Below are 20,032 nucleotides of genomic sequence, written 5' to 3'. Positions count from 1 at the left end.
TCAGAACCTAACCTGGAGATGCAGCCAACTTTTCTGCCACCTTCCATCTCCCTCCTTCAAAACCATCTATGAAAATATACTGCAAGTGAAATACAGTTCTATTTGAATGCTACCTCAGATTAAAATACATTAGTAGAGGTATCAAAGCCAAGATGACCATTTTCTTTTCTATGAATAATAATAAAGTGCCTTTATGCTATTGTCTTTAAAAAGTGTTTCACAATGTCAGTCTGTAATTGTTGCTAAAAATTATACACATTTCATTCTTATGTTGAGATTTTTCCTACTGCAGTTTGGACTTCCTGCTTTTTCTAGGCTTTTGTTAATCATAGAATCATCATAGAACCATAGAATGGTCTGGGTTGAAAAGGACCACAATGATCATCCAGTTTCAACCCCCTGCTATGTGCAGGGTCACCAACCACCAGACCAGGCTGCCCAGCGCCACATCCATCCTGGCCTTGAATGCCTGCAGGCATGGGGCATCCACAGCCTCCTTGGGCAACCTGTTCCAGTGTGTCACCACCCTCCATGTGAAAAACTTCCTCCTAATATCTAACCTAAACCTCCCCTGTCTCAATTAAAACCATTCCCCTTGTTAACAAGTGAAGGGTACAACAAAGGTATGATAGCAGCCTGTGATAAATCATTGATCACTGAAATCAAACTTGACTATCCTGAACTAAAAGCAAAACTCCCCAGATAATTCACATCAGAAATGAAGAACATAATTATATCCTTATGTTAATCACCTAGCAACAGAGTGAAAACCTCTCTTGATGACCTAAGGAATTGTTTGTCTAACTTGTGCATTTATATACAATTCAAATAGGAATGCAGTACTGTTTCCTAAAATGCTTTTTTCATTAACTTCTAGAAAACAACCATGATGGCAGTCTGACTGGATTGTAACTCCACATGAACTTTATGAACTATTTATTTATACTCTTACTATTTATTGCCAATTAAAAAAAAAAAAGGAATTTCAAGAAAAACAACATTAAAACAGACTAAAACATTTATCTTGACTTTTGTGTTCAAGTAAAACATTCAATCTCAATGACAACAGGTAAGTTTTTTCATTTTATTTTACTAAATAAATGTGATTTCAGAGTCATAAGAGTTACTTAAGAATAGTAACAGTTCAAAAAGTATAATGAAAAAGTCTGTTAAAAAAAACACTGGCTTTGCATTTATATTTTATGTTTATTGACTTGCACTGGGCAAAACTGCACATTGCGATACAGAAAGAATCTGAAAAATCCAAGAAAGAAATACATTGTGTTACAGTCTAGAAAAATAATAACTCAAAGTAACAGTTTGCTAAGTATTGCTGCATTAACTTCTCTCTATTTTAGCAGAATATGGCAGGAGTTCCACTGAACTAGAATTAATTTTAGATAGTTTAAAAAAAGGAAAAAAAAAGTATCTATACACCATTGCTTTAAAAATATATGAGCTATTAAACTGAAGGGCTCTTCTAACAAGGAACAAATGAAGTGTTTAAACGGTTCTGAAATTCAGCAGTTAATTTAATGCAGTCTTATATTACTGATTCTTTAAAAATAAAGCAGCTCCACATTGAATCCACTGGTCTTGGTTTCCTCCACAAGGTACATCGATATTTGTCACCACACGGTCTCTCTCCAAGCTGGTGTAGACTGGCAGAGATATGCATTCTTCAGGAGAATATGGACCACATGCATCCTGTCAATAAAGAGCACTTAGTTATCACTCAAACAACATAACACATGAAAAGGGTAATTTCCAGAGATGTGGTTTGCAGAACTGGATCCTAAGATAAAGTCTGGGCCCTGCAGCTCCCCTGGTAATGCTGCTCCAGCTGCAATCTGCTCCTGAGTTACCTGCAGGTGGGATAAATTCCTTTCTACTAACAGTGACAATAGTTGCATCTGGGTTTCTTCGGCACTTCTGGGAAACAAGTTGTTTCCATTAAGTGCCTTCACAAAAAATTATTGTGTTAAATTTAAGTATTCAAATTTGAACATTTTGTCTGTGTTCATCAACAATTTTGGATTCTCTTGTACATTTACTTTACTACTGGACAGCATTAACAGTACTGCTGTTAGAAAGACTGCTACTATGCTGTAAACACTCCTTTGGGAAGGATGCTGGTTGGAGCCACAGCTTTACCTCTTAGTCTGTATATATGCTCTTAAGAACAACAGCAGTTCCTCTCCCCTTTTCTGTCCCATAGAGACCTTGTGTGGACCTTGGACATAATTTCCTCCCAGGGTTTTGCATAGGTCATTGCAACTCTGCATGATTTTAGAGAACTGAGCTTAAAGACTGACTAGACTTTCTACAGCATGTAATTCAGGTTTCAACATGAGATACTTGTAAGTAATTCAGGACTTGATTCTTTTAAGATACAATAAGTATGTTTCTCTTCACACTCAAGATCTCCCTTACTGTCAACAAGACACTGTCAAAAGTTTTCAAGAATCAAGCAACAAAGCAGCAGCTTATGTGTGATAAATGAATTTAAAAACAAGCTTTTTCCTAATGCAAATCACATCTAAGGCAAGTTAGTAATGCTCCATCATTAGAAAACAGCTAAAAGCAGAAGAACCATACACAGAAACATAACTGTTTGAAGCACTCTGCCTTGCATGTTAAGATATTTCTGAAGAATTTTGCTGTTCCTTTTTGAAAATCAAGTTCCCTTGTCTTTTGAACACCAGTGTTTAAATCCCTGCAGAAGGGATTGCTGATAACCCTGCAAGAGTTAGATATAAGAACTTAATACTCAGAAGTTTGTAAAGAGAACTCAGCTGATCTGAGGAGGATTATACTGAACACATTCGTCACTTGGACACTTGGAGGAAGACAAAAATGCCGGCAAATTTGAGAGTAAAACATCAACCAAAGCTCTTCAAGTACAGCCAAAGATGGGAAGCCCAAAGTAGGCAAATTTGCCTTCACAGACCTATTTGTACACCTTTTTTTTTTTTTTTGTGTAGAAATAGCTGTTCACACACTGTTCTCAATCCCACTGATGTGATCCCACAGAATCACATTATTTGAGGGTTAAAATCATTCTGTTAGAGTCTTTTTGAACCACAAATCTTTATGACCTTCCCTTACACACATTCCGTTTGTCTTTGTCTCCTCTGCCTCACACATACTTCTACCTCCTTCAGCAATACCCTTTACAGTTTAGAATTATCCCATGAATTAGAACCAGAAAGTGCTTTCACAATTTAGTAGGTACTAAGTTAAGAGTTTAAAACATTCCATTTTGAGAATTTTGAGCACTGTTAAAGGAAAATGCTGCAGAGAGTACATTTTATTTGTTTTGGTTGAAATGACCTAAAGCATTTGCATTATAAACATACAGATTTTTTTTTCACTAGATTTTATACGCGGTATTTGTGTGGGGAAAAGATCATAAATTCAACCCCAAATAATTATTACATAATATTCTACTTCACACACTATTCTCCTACAGAGAAGATAATGAGATCAGGGAAAGTGCCGAATATCTCAGATCTACCTTGGCTTCTGTTTGAAAACATGGTGTTTGATCATGGTCAATTTCGACAGCGAAGCCTAAAGTATAACAGCTGAAGGGCAGGGAAGTCAGAAACACTTTCCTTTCCTATTCATTTGAAGTACAGAACACACTGGAAACATTTTAATTCACTGATTATTGAACTATCGCACGCTTGCACAGAGAAATCGCGCTGCTGACATCACAGAATATCTTTGAAGTTTAAAGAATACAAACTGTCATTCAGAACTTTAATCATCTGCTTTATCTTGAAAAGAAGCTAAATGCTTTTTTTAAAAAAAAGATGGGCTCACTTCTAATCCTTACCTTCAGTGTGCAAAAGAGAAACATTTGGTGGAACCATTTAAAATAAATTGATGCTTTTTCCCTCCCATCACTGAGCTCATATATCAAGAAGTGTGAAAATTTTTTATTTATTCCGTGTACCAACTTTTGAGCAAATTAGAAATCTGTTTCTTTCTCTGAAGCCTACAGACATTTGTAAAGTACCAAAGAAAGGACATATCTATCACTGATCAATAGATTTCGGTGGTGTTGGTTTTTTTTTCCAATTTCTAGTATCTTCTTTCACATCAAAGCTGGAAGCAGTAATACAGATGCTGGCTAGTTACCTACTTGTCTGTCTAAATCTAGACCATTATACTTCCAATGCTGTACTACAACATAATGATTTGTTTACAGAGCTAGAAATAACATTGAGAACGAAAAAAATTTTGGGATACAGTACTGTGTTAGCAGTGGAGCTCCTTTGGTAGTATCTATCACAAGACATTATAAACTTCATCATCACCATAATTTATTATAATTACTAAATAATTCTAACTGAGAAGTCAACTGCTTGAGTCCGGTGAACTTTGTTCTTTAACATTCTTCTAATCAAACCCAATCTTCTTATCTAACAAAATTCATCCTAGCTACTACCTGATGGGATGAACTTCCTGAAGTGCCTACCTTTCACTGAGACCAGAGAAGAAGCTAAAATAACGAAATATACTGGGCAATTAAATGTTAGATAGCAGTTGCATTGTGGAATCTCCTCCTTGGACAGCTTTTAGAGGCACCTGGACGTGGCCCTGGGCACCCTGCTCTGGTTGTCCCTGCTGGGGCAGCAAATGGGCCAGAGGGACACAGGAGTTCCATCCAGCCTCAGCTACGCTATGGTTCTGTAAATTCAGATGCAATTAATTCTACAAGCTTTCTAAAACTTTCCTATCATGTAAGTGCATGAATTTGTAATACCAGATATCCTTGAAGAAGTTCCGTGTAACTTTTTCATTTACTTTTCAGGCATTGCTATTATAATTGGAGAGTGAAAGCAGTAACTGTTTTTACTGTTTGAATTACTTCATCTTACACAATTCCCCAAGTTTTGGGGAAAGGTTTTCTTTCCTTACAGATAACACCAGGTTATCTGTCTTTTTATTGCTGTTACATTTTCACTTAGTGTTTAAAATGTAAGAAAAATAGGCTCTAGGAATGAACTCCCAAACTCAAGTACACACTTAGGAAATACATTTTTGGAAATACTTACATTACTTTAAAAGGGAAGAAAAAAATTATGACTGAAATAAAGCCCTTGTCTTAATTTAAACAATAAAAAAGAACAGATCCACAAGGTGATAGGTGGTAAATAAGTTATTTTGTTTTACACACAATAATGTTTTACTATTAAAGATAAAAAAAAAAAAAAAAGGAAGTAAAAAGCAAGTCAGCAACATCATACTGAAGAGCTACAACATAGATAAAAAAGCAAATTATGGGTCTTGAAAGTTTAAAGCTTTTAATAATTTAGTACCTGTGGAATCCAGGCCATGTAACAAGGGAGAACAGATGACACGCTGGGAGAGTCATGCAGATTTTCTGAAAGTCTATTTCCATCAAAACTGCAGCCTTCCAGTAGCAAGCCAGTGATCTGCCATGGAAATACACAATATCGAAACGTGTGTTAAAGACTTGAAATGCTAGCAATAATTATATTAGATAATTATATTAGACTTTGTTAAACAACGATCCTTTTTACTGTCACCAAGTTTTTAAGTAACAGGAAGCTAACTGTTGCAATGCCATATGTGAGAATAGCAAACAGGATTTAAAAGCACGACTTGGGCCATACTTCTGTGTCATCTTCCTTTGATTTGGATGCACAACTTTCAAAATGCTAGAGAAAAATACCTGTAAATGTCTTCACTTAGGAAACTCCAGTTGTCTGGCATTAGATTAATGGAAAGATGATAGAAACAGCCAAGTCCACAATTATTACAACGTCAAGAAAATGAAAATAACTATCCCTGAAATAAGCATATATTTCTGCCTGGAAGTCTGAGCATAGCTTTCAAAGAACTGAGTTCACAATTACACAGATTATGGATAGGCAAATATAAATTATACTGCAATAATATGAGAGAAAATACTTAACACAACTCAAGATTTCTTAGTTAAAGTACTGATTAGAAAAAATAAGAAAGAACCACATACATATTTATATAAATAACTTCACAATGCTTTAAAATTCAACACATTAAGTGCTTACTTTTAATAAACCAGTACTGTCAGCCTCTGAAACATACATTTTTTATTATTTCTTTTAATTGAAGTCCCGAATAACTTAACAACAGTGATATCTACCTTGTACTTCTTCCACAAGAAAAATTCAGTATCTGCTGATTTTGCCAGTTCAAACAATAATGGTTTGACAGTAAAAATGATAATAGTAGTCAGTATGGTCTGCTGAAGTGGTAAATTTAATTTTAGTAATAAAATAATTTAACTCCATAATAACTTTCATACAGCTTTTCATAAGGCGAACTCTAAAACTGGAGCACACGTCTAATGGAAGAATGTGAAAATCATCTACCTGCTTTACTATCATATGAAGCCCTGTATTATCTATAACAAATTGAGGCAGGGGTTGATGAAAAACAAAATCACTAAGTGGTACTGGAACTAGGAAATGTTGGAAAATGCTACTGGAAACTGGATGAGTAACTGCATAACCAAAACATCAGACAAAAAATGAAGAGAACTACCATTTTCTAATCCATTCTTAATGGATTCTTAACCATAACTTATGTACATTCCAGTACCACCTCATCTGACTTGCACAGATAAAATATATGAAGAAAATACCACAAAAGGCATAAAAGGAACAAAGCTTATTAATGATCACACTGATGCTTTGCCACAGACTTCCTTCTGCTCCCCACTGTTAACCTTGATACTTAAGGCTTCACTTCACTATACACACAGGCCCTATCACACGCACTTCACCCCACCACATTTCTGACTGCCTTTAAAGCTCTTGTTTATCCCTGTCATAAAAGTATTAGAAAGATTCATATCTTGTTTTTCCTTCTGCTCTTTCTGCAGGCAGTTTTGTTATGGAGTTGGGTGTTTGAAACAGTAATTGAGGAAAGACTGGTCTGACAAAGAGCTTTTAAAATTTACTGCTGTATGTTGAAAGGTCCGCCCAACCCGAATGTCTCTAAAAGACAGTTCTATGAAAGTGGGTCACCTATTGAAAAATCTCTTTCTACAGCACATAAGTTTTTTCTTTTGATATTGGTTGTTCCTTTGACACTGTAGTTATGTAAAATAAAATCAACTGAACTGGAAAATGTCAACCAATCACAGGATCTCCTTTGAAGATGAAGACCAAAACTTTGACTTTGATTCAATATTAATAGCCACTGAAAAATATATACTACTGGAACAATGCATTTTCAGACACTGGTTGGCTAAGTACACCCATGGTTGTGTTCTCTTTTCTATGATAAATGTTATAGAGAAATTACAACTACTATGAATTACATATTACATGGATTTCACTGTATCTGTACAGCGCATGTAGTATCTTTTGCAACTCAGGTCACAGTATTGGCTGGAGCATCAGTTCTTACAAAGAGAAAGCATTTGCAATTTCATGTCTATTTGTACTAGGTTTACTTTCAAATTGAACTGTTGTTACACGATACAGATGATGACTCTTTAAAATACATTTGTTGCAAGTGTGCTGACATCAAGGTCCAAAGTATCTGTTTCCAAATTTTCAAATTCTCCACAGTTAATTTTTCCTTGCTATTTAATGCCAGTTTCCCATGAAATTAATTATACATATACACTTCACTACCACCACAGGCTTTCATCATTAAATTATTAATATTCCACAATGCAGGTATACTGTGTTAAAAAAAAAAAAATCTTATAATAGTATTTCAGTCAATTACAAAAAGCACACATTTGATATTAATGTTGATGTCATGCATTTGAATACAATATTCTTGCAGCACATTTTTTCTTTATTTATATTAGCCTCTATCCAAGCTCATAGCATTTACTACCTTACAGTGTTTCTTCTTTACTTTCATTCTTTTTCACGACAATGGAAAATGAGATTCCAGTATCAAAAGCAAAGAATACCTGATTTTGTATGACGAGCAACCAGTGCACACAGCAAATAAGAGAAGTATTTGCACATCAAAGGATGCACAGATGTGCATTTACAGTACCTTTTGTTAAAGCAACACCAAGTGATGTTAAATTTTATACAGCTGATTCTAAATCAAATATTCATCACATGGAAGGATCTACTCTGCATCATGCCTCTAAACTACAGTCTGAATTAAAACTGATAATTCAACATCAGCTTTGATATTCATCCATGTTAAGGCATTTTCTTGGCCTGACTGACCATTCCTCCATAGCTGTAGTCCTAGCACTTCTTACTGGGTTTGGCATACAAAATTCCTCCCAGATGTCTACCATTACTTCCAGTCGTCTGAAATGTTCAACACAGTTTTTGCTTGTTTCCCTGGACTTAGAAGTCTTGGATGAATCTAGAACATCAGAACTTGTGATTTGCAAGCTCACAGACAGAACATAGGGACACAACTCCCTGAAAGTTCCTTGGTTTATTTATTGTTAAGTTGTAGACTCCCATTTGCCTCTTACCAAATGAGGCAAACAACTCTTACTAGAATATCCAGACTGATTAATTTCCTAAATGATATTTGCCATCGCCAACAGGAGCTAATTTAACAAAATTCAAAAGACTATACTGGACAAAGGTCAGGTTAGATAATTACAGGGTCGTTTTTTTTTTTCCTGGTATCTTAATATTTCAGAAATATGAAATTCTCATCCACTCTCTATTAGTAATTTTGGATAGTGTCAGAAGCTGACCTAGGACACTGTTATTTCCTGCAGTCTTGTGTCTGCCTGCATTATCAGACTAAAGAAGGAGCCCTGCCACCTGCTTTCTGTGCTAAACACAGCTTATTGAACATTAATATCATGGGAACAACATTCACTGGAATCAGAACTTGTTTTATGAATTCTCTACAAATTTAAGCATAAGACAGATGCAAAAAGATTCAGATTCAGTCAAAATCACATTACCACCTGCAGTATTAAGAAGCTAAACTAAAATATTCGAGTACTCTGTCTTGCTCCCTAGACAATGAGTAATGAGTTTATAGCTGCTGGCTGTAGCCCTAAGCATCTATTAACAAATTGTTGTGTCTTTGTCATATCTAAAACGAATCCTATTATAGTTCACTTAGATCCTAAATATCTCATTTTGAGGTTAGTGTTTCTAAGAGATGGCCTTATATACGTGTATCTTCTTTCTATAAGCCACAAGTCTTTTAATGACCTTCTGGACAATGGCTAGGTATTACCTAATGAAACGGCACCTTCTATTTTATCTAAGAGGCAGATTAAGGTAATGGAAGAAGAAGAATTTGAAATTTGAAATTTAAATCAGCACTCTGCAGGTTTTTTTGCACTTTTATACAATTAACCAGCATTTCTATTTCCAACACTATATTTATAGTTCACTCTTCCAGAAAGTTTGTGGACAGGTAACCTGGACACCTCAGCAAAATTCTATGATAACTACAACGTTTTTTATCACAGAAACTCAAGAAGAACAGACAAATACTTCTAAACACAGTACCTTAACTTGGAGTTTGCCTTCCTGTATTCGTCCTTTCCATGATGCTGTAAATTTAAGGCTGTCCACTGAACAGCTCATTACTCTGCAAGGGAAACGCACATTCTTTGAGACATATAACAACAATGAAAGAAATGTAAACTCTAAAACAATGTAAATCAATGCATACCCTATCACAGTAAGTCATACCTTGAAGAAAAACACATTATTAATTTTATCTTTTTTTTTTTTTAACATCAGTATTCAAACAAGTAGTTTGTAACTATTCTACTTCAGCTCAAATAATAAAAACGAGATGACTCCTGACGATAACTGACATGATTTGTTGGTTCATCTTTACAAACAGAGAATAATAGCACATTAACACACATAAATAGGAAGACTATTTCTCACTTACCTTGCAGTCTCCTGGCGTAAGGCATTGAGAAATGCATCTGGATGAAATAGCTCTGAAAGGTCCAGGGTGTCTGACAGTAGTTTCTGCTTCTCTGCTTTTTCTACCCAATTCTAAAAGAGGAAAAAAAAGAGGAAAAATGAATCCTAAAGTTACTGTCTGATTTTTCAACATTTTAAGTTGATGTGGATTTGTCAATACATACAATTAATGAACAAAGATTGTATAAATAGACTGCAATCTCAAAGTTGAATATTAATTTCAATTACTTCACACTGGCAAACAGAAAGTCAACACGATTTAAAAGCAAGCAAGCCAGCAGTTTATGTGTAATGTGACTCACTCATCTAAACAAACAAGCTTTTGTTCCACTCCTTGCATACTGCAGCTCACTTTGTAGGATGAAGCTCATACCAAATTCCTAATGCTCTTCTGAAACCCTACTCCATCTTCACAAAAATGAAATTTCATGTTTTCTTTGTCAAAATGGTTAGCAACATAGCCTTTGCTTTGCTGAATTCAGACAAATAACTGAATTTTGTTCAAGTAAGGTTTAAGACAAATTCACAGAATTTCTGATTCAGAAATTTTGATTTCTTATTTAAAAACTGACCTCTTTTAGAGCTGAGAGAACAAAAATTATAGGAGTGGAGGGAATAATTATACTCATTTATTCTGTTGTCCCAACCTACTTTTTCTCACGTGAAGCCTACCTCTATGAGCAGCATACGTGGAACTTCCTATTGACACAATGCATTATCTGCCATCAAGAGAAGAGATAAGCACATTGCAGCTTGCTTTCCAATCTTGACAAACCATGTGTAGTAAGTAAAGAAACATGCAAAACTAACTCCTACTTTTTTCTATCACTTATCAAGGATGCACTCTGTATTCCCAAAAGTCTCGTACTAATCTATTAATTTCAAAACTGAAGAAGCAATGGTTGCTACACTCTTTTTTGAAGCCGTCTTTTAGACCAAGTGGGACATTGAAGATCTACTCTTATTTTAGACAGATCTAAAATTATTTCGCAAATCCAGAAAGTTGGAGGAATGTCAACAGCTCGCTATTCATTAATGATTGTCTCCTCGTCAGGGTGAACTACATGCCTGTCTCTCATGTGAAAGAACATGCAAGGTGTCTCTGAGTTTGCATTAAGGGCATGTTATCTGTCCACTCCTGTGTGAATGCAAAAAAGAAGATGGCCTAAAAAAATACCAAAGTACAAATCATTACATTTCCGTACAAAGTACAAATCATTACATTTCAGCTTGATGAGTATTATTTTAAAATATTAGTTCACTCACATAAAGCACCCACCAGGCATCGGTACTTCATTTTAAAAGTACATTAGTGTATTTTTCGTCATGCTGATCATCTAATTTCATAGAAACATCTCAGAGTGAAAAAAAAAAATAAAAATCCACAGACAACTAAATATCACATCTCTTTTTTTGTGTGTTTTTTTTGCTGTCGAGGGGCGGTTTTCCTCATCAACGTGTCAAATACATCTCCATAATGCTTCCACCATGCACAAAAACTGAATCAGTGACCTTTTTTGTCTGTCACATCACAGACTATGAGCCCTCAACCCAAATGATAATGAATTAGTTAGGAGATTTTCACTTCCCATTTTCATTAACTAAATGTACACAGTTATTGTGTGCCTTGTCTGCCTGAATTTTTAATGACTTTGCATAACAACAATATTTGCAGTAAATCTGCAATCAGGTTAGGGCAGATTTTGTAAATTGTTTTGTATAATACAAGTAGACACAAACATCTCAACTTGCAGCTAATGTAATCATTCTACTGCTGTCATCAAATAAACTTTTAATGTAATTGCTAAAGAGAACCACCGTCAGGAACATAGATGCTTCTGTTCCATCCAATTAAAAGATCAGTGTGGGTGATATTAATTCTAAGCTCATATAATTAAATTGCATTAGGAAACACAATAGCAAAAACTTTCATTAGATCACAAAAGCAAAGTTTGTAATTGCTACTTGTATTGGTCTAAATAAAGCAGAAGACATAACTCATTTGCACTGCTTAATAAACGTTTAGGTTTTATATATTTAAATATTGAAGATTTAAACGTTGCAGGTTAACTTCTGCAGGCAGCTCAACCTCACATAGCCCCTCACTCTCCCCCTTCCAAGTGAGACAGAAAAGAGAATCAGAAGGGTAAAAGTGAGAAAAGTAGTGGGCTGAGTGAGAGAAAGGCATTTTAACAGGTAAAGCAAAAGCTGCCTATGCAGGCAGAGCAAAGTAAGGCATTCATTCAGTACTTCCCATCAGTAGGCAGATGTCCAGTCATTTCTAGCAAAGTAGGGCTCATCACACTTAACAGTTACTTCAGAAAATAAACACTGCAACTCTGAATGTTGTTTGAATATATATGAATGTATACTCTGACTGTATATACGAATGTAACTCCAATGACCATTCTTTCCTCCAGCTTTTGTTGAGGAGCACAATATGATATGGTATGGTCAGTGTGGGCCAGCTGTCCCAGCTCTTTTCCCATCCCATCTACTCACTGGCAGGGCAGCATGAGAAGCAAAAACGTCCTTGACTCTGAGTAATCACTGCTCAGCAACAACTAAGGGACCGGTGTGTTACCATTGTTTTCATCATAAATCTGAAACACAGCACTGTATCAGCTTCTACTACAAAGAAAACGGACTCTATATGAGCCCCAAACAGTGCAAAACACAATAAAAAATGATAATAAAATATATTTTAAAATAGAAGTGTAAAAAATGAAGTTATTCTTTCCATCCTATATCATCACATGACAGCATGTTAGTCAAGTGCTACGGTCTCAACAAATGACAACACTCCTAAATGGATCATTTGTTACTAGTGCTTCCCCCACCACTGCCCTTGATGCCTAGGAAAGGTCATGTCTGGAAGAGGAGGAACCTCAGGCTGAGCTGTGGAAAGACTGATGTTTCTTGAAAAGGAGAAATCTTTCAACAGATTAGCTGTGATTCTTCATTTCCCACTCCGACCCTAACTTCAATAAAAGTACACATTGACTTCATTTGTCAAGACGATGCAAAGTTGTTTGACTTATTGATCTTAGATGGCCATGCAGCATTTCAGTCTGAAGTGACTTCTTCCACCACTAGCTTACTAGAAACCTTTCTCTTTCCAGGTAGGCCAAAAAAATCCATGCATTTGTCACTTGCCATCTGGATTACAATGACAGGACTACCAAAAGCACTAAGATGGTGTAATGTCTAGCTAATCATCCCCCTGTGGGTCAGGTCAACAGCCTGATCAGTGTTCTCCTAGCTACCTCCTCACTCCCACCATTACACACAGCCTTTGGTGTGTTTGCTGCAACACAAGGTTAGGTTTACATCTTCAAAACAACTAATAGCCAAGATCTAAATTCACTAAGAACAGTTTCCAGCATATTATTAACAGCACAGCTTTAGTTCCCTGTGTTAGTTATGACAGTTAATGATTGCTGGGAAAATATATATGAAAGTTGAAATCACAGCAATATTGATAAACAGCATTTAGCTGTGAAACAAAATTAAATGAATCCTCAGTCTGAAGATTTTAACCCTGAAAATCATTTACATCACATACATATACAAAAAGGTTTTTAATATATATATTTTTTAACCCTTATTACTTAATATTTCCAGAGTGTTTCACAGAATATTCACTGCTTAGTTAAAGTTATACATTTAAATTTGAACGGTCCCTGGTAGATTAACATAGCATTAGATGCTTGTAAGTACCTAATCAGCGATATGCAAAAAACTTTGTACAGCAATTCCTAGCAGAATATTTCAATGCTTTAATAAGGTGAGTTTCTATTTTGTATAATGAAACAATCTTTTTCCCACAATAAATCTGAAAGTACAGTCTCAGATGGTTTAAATATTTTTTTTCATATATCTTAACATCCAAGAAGCATCTATTCTGTTCTGAAGAAGCAGCTTTCTTTATCTTTTATAATCCCAAAGCAAACTGAGCACCTCATATCGAACAGTGGTAAGAATAAAGAGGCTGCCAGATTTTCCTGCTATCATTTATACAATTTTAGGCTGATCACAGAACTCCTCTACAATGTACCAAGTACTTTTCCTTCACCGGTTTTAATTCATCCTGATTATATTCTCTTCTATAATGTTTTTCCCTTGTTACAATCCCAGAAGAAATCTTTTATTGAAATAACAAATCATTTAAATCACTACAGAAATTGTTTCACTTTTGAGCATAGGCATAAAATTGTATCCAGTATGATATGAATATGCATAGCCAGAAAACATAGGTAGTACAGTTCTGTCTTTACACTAGTTTCAGAGGCATTCGAAGTTACTAGAGAAAAGAACAGAAAAGGCTGACAGCAAATGATGGCGAGTAACAAACACTGATAGGAGAGGAAGTATTCAGTTGACCACCACAAAGGTACTCTGCTGTATCTGGTGGAAAACATCAGCTTAAGTAACTGTGTTACACTGCAAGGAAATGACAGAGGTATTCATTATGGCACTGAGTGCAGACGGGGGGGGAAAGTGTGGTCACTCAGGAGTGACTGCCATAAAGCAAATTGCTCCCTCTGGGCAATTTTTTCCTGTGAAAACTCTTGAGCTATTGCAGTTACTCTATATAAAATGAATACTGCCATATTTCACATAGTATGATATGGGTACATACTATCTTTTAAATGGTAAATGCAAAGGTTTAGAGTCGCAGTTTATTTTTCATTTTGGATTTCATTCTGTTATTTTAGAGTATACAAACAAAAACTGCTGCTTAGTGCTTTAAATATAATACTATTTCTTCATTTCAGTTCAATATGCCTCAGAAGTTCTGTATTTGTTTGGGGAATCTGAATGTTAATGCAATGGCATGTTGTTAGAGCATACAAATTCTGAGTCTATTAGCATCAACTTGCTAGTTAACAATGTGCCAGAAGCGGTTGTGCACGAAGGCACAGCTGAGGGAAGCATTAACAAATCTAATTTCATTCTGGTTACTGCATTAATTCATTTTCATCAAAACAGTAACTGAACTTTTCTGAGTTGCTGGTTCCTACGTTTAATAAGAATATCACAACAATGACTACATAAGAGCCGTAACAAAATTCTAACAAGCTGCTGATTAACATATCTCAAAAATATCTACTTTCAGTTATTTTCTTGACAATCATTGAACACAGATTATGGTCCTACTTCCAACTTCCACTGATAAAAAGTTGCCAGGCACAGAAAATAATGGTGTATAATATTTATTTACGGGTAACAGACGAGAGTGCTGACCCGAATCCTTGGACAAAGTGAGTTTGTCAATTCCATTGCGGACCTCTGGAGCAGGAATGCAGTTGTGATGAAGCTAGCAAGGCTGAACAAGGTAAAGAATACTCAGTATTCCAGGCACAATTAACGATGAAACAGTTTACTGCTGTGTGTTCCACTGTACCACCTTGAATGCTGTATTGTGGTAAAGGGAGCCAACAGAGAACTGCTTCCTTTACCATGGTTCTCTGGTGAACATCCCACGAGATACAGATTTTCAGTCAAACATATCCCTCACACTCCTTGTTCCTCTTCAGAGATAATGACCGCTTGTGCTGCAGTCATCAGTCAAAACCTGGGTTTGGGTTTTTTAGCTGTTTAGCAGTTTTCTGCTAACATCCTCTCTTGAGACTGCCAAAATTCAAAGAAAATCTCTCAACCATGCCTGCTTAACAGAACTCTCATCTATCAGCAACTATCAATCCTCATCCTAACTCTCATGTACGTATGCAAAGTTTATCAAACATACTATAGCAATCTAATCAGAATTGCTTAACTGTACAGGATACATATCCCAAAAAAACATGACAGCCAAAAAAAAAAAAAGAACTCTACTTTTCTACAAGGAAGAAAGAAATCACAGAACAAACTCCAGCTGATGCAGCTGCACTAGAACCAAGCAACTACATGACTGCCTGGTCCTGTCCTGGCACACAGAATCCAGGGACACACCATGTTGACTCATGCTAATGCTACTTACGTAGCACTGAGAGAGCGCTACAACTGCTCCGACCATCAAAAAGTTTGTTCAACCAGGAATAACTTTGTGTAGACACAGAATTTATTTATTTTTTTTTAAATTGGTGTAATAAATGGGTATGAATAAATGTTGATGCCTCCAAGATGGCAGGAAATGTTGATCTGCCTGAGGGTAGGAAGGTTCTACAGAGGGATCTGGACAGGCTGGGCTGAGGCCAACTGAGATGAAGCTCAACAAGACCGAGTGCCGGGTCCTGCACTTTGGCCACAATCCCAAGCAATGCTGCAGGCTTGGAGCATTGTGGCTAGAAGACTGTGTGGAAGAAACAGACCTGGGAGTGTCCAAGAAGCATTGGGATGTTGCTCAAAGGGACATAGTTTAGCAGGGAAATATCTGTGTTGACAGCTGGACAGGATGATCCCAGAGGTCTTTTCCAACGTTGGTGATTTTATGGCATGATGCCACATTCAAGCCTGTTCTCACAAGTATCCTGGATAGACAGATGGAATAACCTAGGGAAAACATCTCACAGACTTTCCTAAGGAGCACACGTTTGTCTGGTGTCTGACCACTCTTACCACCATTGCTTTTTTTCCTTTCAATTCAGTGTTTTTTTTCAGCATGTGCACGTTCTCTTTTGGCTGATCTTAGTGCCGCAAAGAAATGTAGCAAAATCTCAAACTTTCAGGGTGCATAACTAGACATTAAATATTTAACATTTATGAGAGAGATACTACAATACAGTGGTACAAACCCAGTATATATTCATTAGAACGGATCTGACATTTGAAAAAATATATTTTTAAATTAAAAATTCAGACTAGACTATCCATTTTACCCCTCTGTTTTATCTTTTGCATCACAGTTTTGTCCATGATAAAGAAAGAATGAAAAATGAGTTATTTAAAATGAGGCAATCAACATCATAAATTTAAAAAATTTGAATACATACAGTTTATTTACATTTAGCACTGTGTGCGTTCATCTTTCTCTCCACATTCTGAAAATGTATCTTGGATCTTAAGGAGAAAGATCAGCGAATGATGTTTATTTTATTAGATTTAATAAAGTGTAAAACTACAGCATTAAATCATACACACATTAAACACATGACCCAGTTTCCACTCATTACGGAGTATGTAGAGTAACTTGCATCCATACATTAAAAAATAAACAAATCTGCCTAAAAAAAACCCCACAAATTGAACTGAGATTCAGAAAAATGATCATTTTAATTTTTTGGAATATGCACAGTAACAACCCGTTTCTTTTTTATGAACTATAAAAGTCTTTTTATGAGTGATTGCCTTCTGCTATCAATTTTCTACAATCGTATAGATCATCAGCTCTTCAGCGGTATGATGAAGGATGCTGTTCAAACTTCTGCTTACAAGGTAGTGTTTAATAATGAAAAAAATACCTACACTCATAAAACATGCTTAGAATTGAGAATGTAATCAACAGAGTTGAATTCTGTTGAAACAAATTACATTTCAAAAGATATAAGGCTGAAGTTTTTGGAAAAACCCATAACCTGTGGATGCCTCCCTTAGCAGAGGATCTAAATTTCATTGGAATTGTGCTTCAATAATTCACAATGAAACCAAACCGAATGCAGGTAAAGATAACTTTCCTTTCCCAATGCTGCATTTCAAAACCTGTTTTCCCCACACATAAAACAAATTATTTTCCCAAATGAGGGATAATCACTGTACACTGACATTACTTCCATTTAAAACTGCACAGCTTGCAGACTCAGTGTGGAAGTAAGACTTATTTCATTCAAAGAATAATGATTTCAATATTTTTGGAATGTAAAGCTTTCAACTAGTGCTTAAAGACAAAAAAAGGAAAAAGGAACAACAACTTAAGGAATAAGGAATCCTTCCACCTCAGGCCCCTACATGAACACAGTGTCCTGCTAAGTCACAAGAGGACATCAACTCTCTGAACATAAAAAAGGTTCACCTTCTGCTTTAGCTTCCTTGGAAAACAGACCATATTTCAGTGGACAACTTTCACTGACCTGTAATAGTCTGATATTTTTATTTTACAACATAGCCTTCAGAACTCCTCTTTGGACAGTGTATCTTTACAAGTTACTACTATTCTATACAGCCACTACTTAATTTAAGTGAATAATTGATTAAAGGGGGATATGATACAACAATAAATCTATTATATCTTCAAATTTGCCTTCTCCAGGAGGGAAATAAAAGATCTAAATTTTTATTGTGCCCCTGTTCCCTACTTTTCCAAAGCAGATATCACTTAGATAAAAAAAGTTATTTAAAGAATGAATCCTGGCTGATAAATTCTGTACAAAGTGAAATCATACCGCAATGAGATGGAAGCTGTGATAACTAATTAATGCTCAGGTTCTTAGCAGATCATAGTAGTCTGTAGTTGCATTTTTGTTTTGATATTCTTGACAGAATTCTTCATGATAAAGTGGATTCTCTATAGCATTTTGAACTTTGATTTAAAATAATAGATTTAGAACAATATTTTTAGGAACCCTTGTGTTTAATTAAAATACTAAATCTGAAGTATTCTGCATTATACACATACCTGGACAAATACATATTAAAACAGAGTGATGGGAAGAGCAACAGTAAAGTGGGGAATGCAGCCAACATAATCCATCCAAATCAGCTACTCCTAAGATCACACGAGACATACCATCAAGCTACTGCTCATGCTCCAAAATCCACTATGGCAATCTATCAAAAGAAACTGAAAAGCTATGCAAACTCTAAGGGGTACAAAACTTTCCATGGAGTGCCAGAGTGGGTGAATATATAGCAGGATATTTAGGGGTAGTACCAAAGATTGGGAAAAGGGATGATTCAGAGTGGATCAGGGATGAGCAAGAATGGCATCAGCAGAGTCTGTCCTGTCCTTTAAGTTCTGTTTTACTTATTTTCTGTTCACATGTGTTCCCTGTCTGGGGAGAGTGGGGAGAGGGAATCCTCTCACAAACCTCGTGCCATATCAGCCAGAGGTCTGGGCTGCCTGTTGCAGACTGAGGGATTGGAAACCAGACCAGTGGAGAGATCAAAAATCAGAGAATCATGGAGGGTGTTTTTCTTGAGCACTAAAAACCAAAGAAACACAATAGGGCTATTTGTGCTGCCAGCGTTCATGTAGCTGCCTGTGAAGGTACTTCTCTCTGTCAGGCTGCATGTCTGGCTGTGTCTGTGTGGAACATGTTTGCTGCTTATTCTGGAATTCAGAAGCTTTGCAGGACGTGGAAAATGGGGACAAACACCAGCCTATAATCTCAGGGAACTCAGGAGGGAAGGAATCCACTACACCCTTCAGTCCACTGGATTATGCTTTCTTAAGTGCATGTTTAAAGGATTCTGCTATCCTTTGAAACATCCAGAACCACATGCTAGGGTTCCAGCTCAGTTACCTTTTTAAAGCCATGGTCTCTCCTCACAATCAAAGTATTAAGAGAAATACTATTCATTTGCAATGAATTGCTGTTTAGCCATAGCTTTTCATTTTGAAGCAGTGTTTCCTTGCTTTCCCTTCTTTTACTTTTGCTTTGCTGTTATGACAACAGCTGTTCAAACAGGCCCACTTTTTTCTCTCCCTCACATTTTTCAGCAGGTCACACAAAATCTAAGGCATCCAGAACTGAAATGCAAGACTAGTATACACAATAAACAAATACATTATCAGACCAGTACACCACTGTGAACGGTGCAAAACTGTGCTATAGAAATGTCTGAGATAACAAATCACCTCAAACAAGACAGATAGGTAAGGCACTACAATGCAATCAAAAAATGCTGATAGCTGAAGACACTCATTCCATACATTTTAGCTTACAGCTGTAATATCTACACAAAGACCAACTGATAAGTTGAAAGATACAGTACAGTACACATTATAATCCTATTTTAGCTGTTTAGTAAATATTAGGTTCCTGTTTTTGTAAGATTTGGAAGACAGTAATGGATCCAATAATAACAAATACACCAAATAATGATTTCAAAATATCTTCCACTGGGAATCTCTGTATCAGTTGGAGTTTCAGAAAAGCCTCCAAGATGTTCACTTTAATCTTTTTCTTTTTTTTAAACAAATTAAGGCTTTCAAGGAAGCCTCTCCATACAGC

At 36.0% G+C, this 20,032-nt stretch overlaps 1 protein-coding gene across 1 annotated transcript in view; it reads right to left on the bottom strand.

The window, feature by feature from the left end:
* Window positions 1-1,176: 1,176 nt before the first annotated feature.
* Window positions 1,177-20,032, bottom strand: part of DYNC2H1 (dynein cytoplasmic 2 heavy chain 1) — a 138,895-nt gene continuing 120,039 nt past the window's right edge. Inside the window, exons 86-89 of the mRNA XM_042862562.1 lie at window positions 9,883-9,992; window positions 9,489-9,570; window positions 5,331-5,447; window positions 1,177-1,707 (exon numbers count right to left, since the gene is read on the bottom strand). Coding sequence (XP_042718496.1) covers window positions 1,549-1,707; window positions 5,331-5,447; window positions 9,489-9,570; window positions 9,883-9,992 — 468 coding nt within the window. The 3' untranslated portion in view covers window positions 1,177-1,548. The remainder of the gene's footprint in view (window positions 1,708-5,330; window positions 5,448-9,488; window positions 9,571-9,882; window positions 9,993-20,032) is intronic.

This window comes from Lagopus leucura, unplaced genomic scaffold (genome assembly GCF_019238085.1).
Source record: "Lagopus leucura isolate 7727_CA_CO unplaced genomic scaffold, USGS_WTPT01 Super-Scaffold_702, whole genome shotgun sequence".
Classification (NCBI taxonomy): domain Eukaryota; kingdom Metazoa; phylum Chordata; class Aves; order Galliformes; family Phasianidae; genus Lagopus; species Lagopus leucura.
The sequence above is the reverse complement of the archived record's forward strand: the minus strand, read 5'-3'. Positions and strand labels throughout refer to the sequence as shown.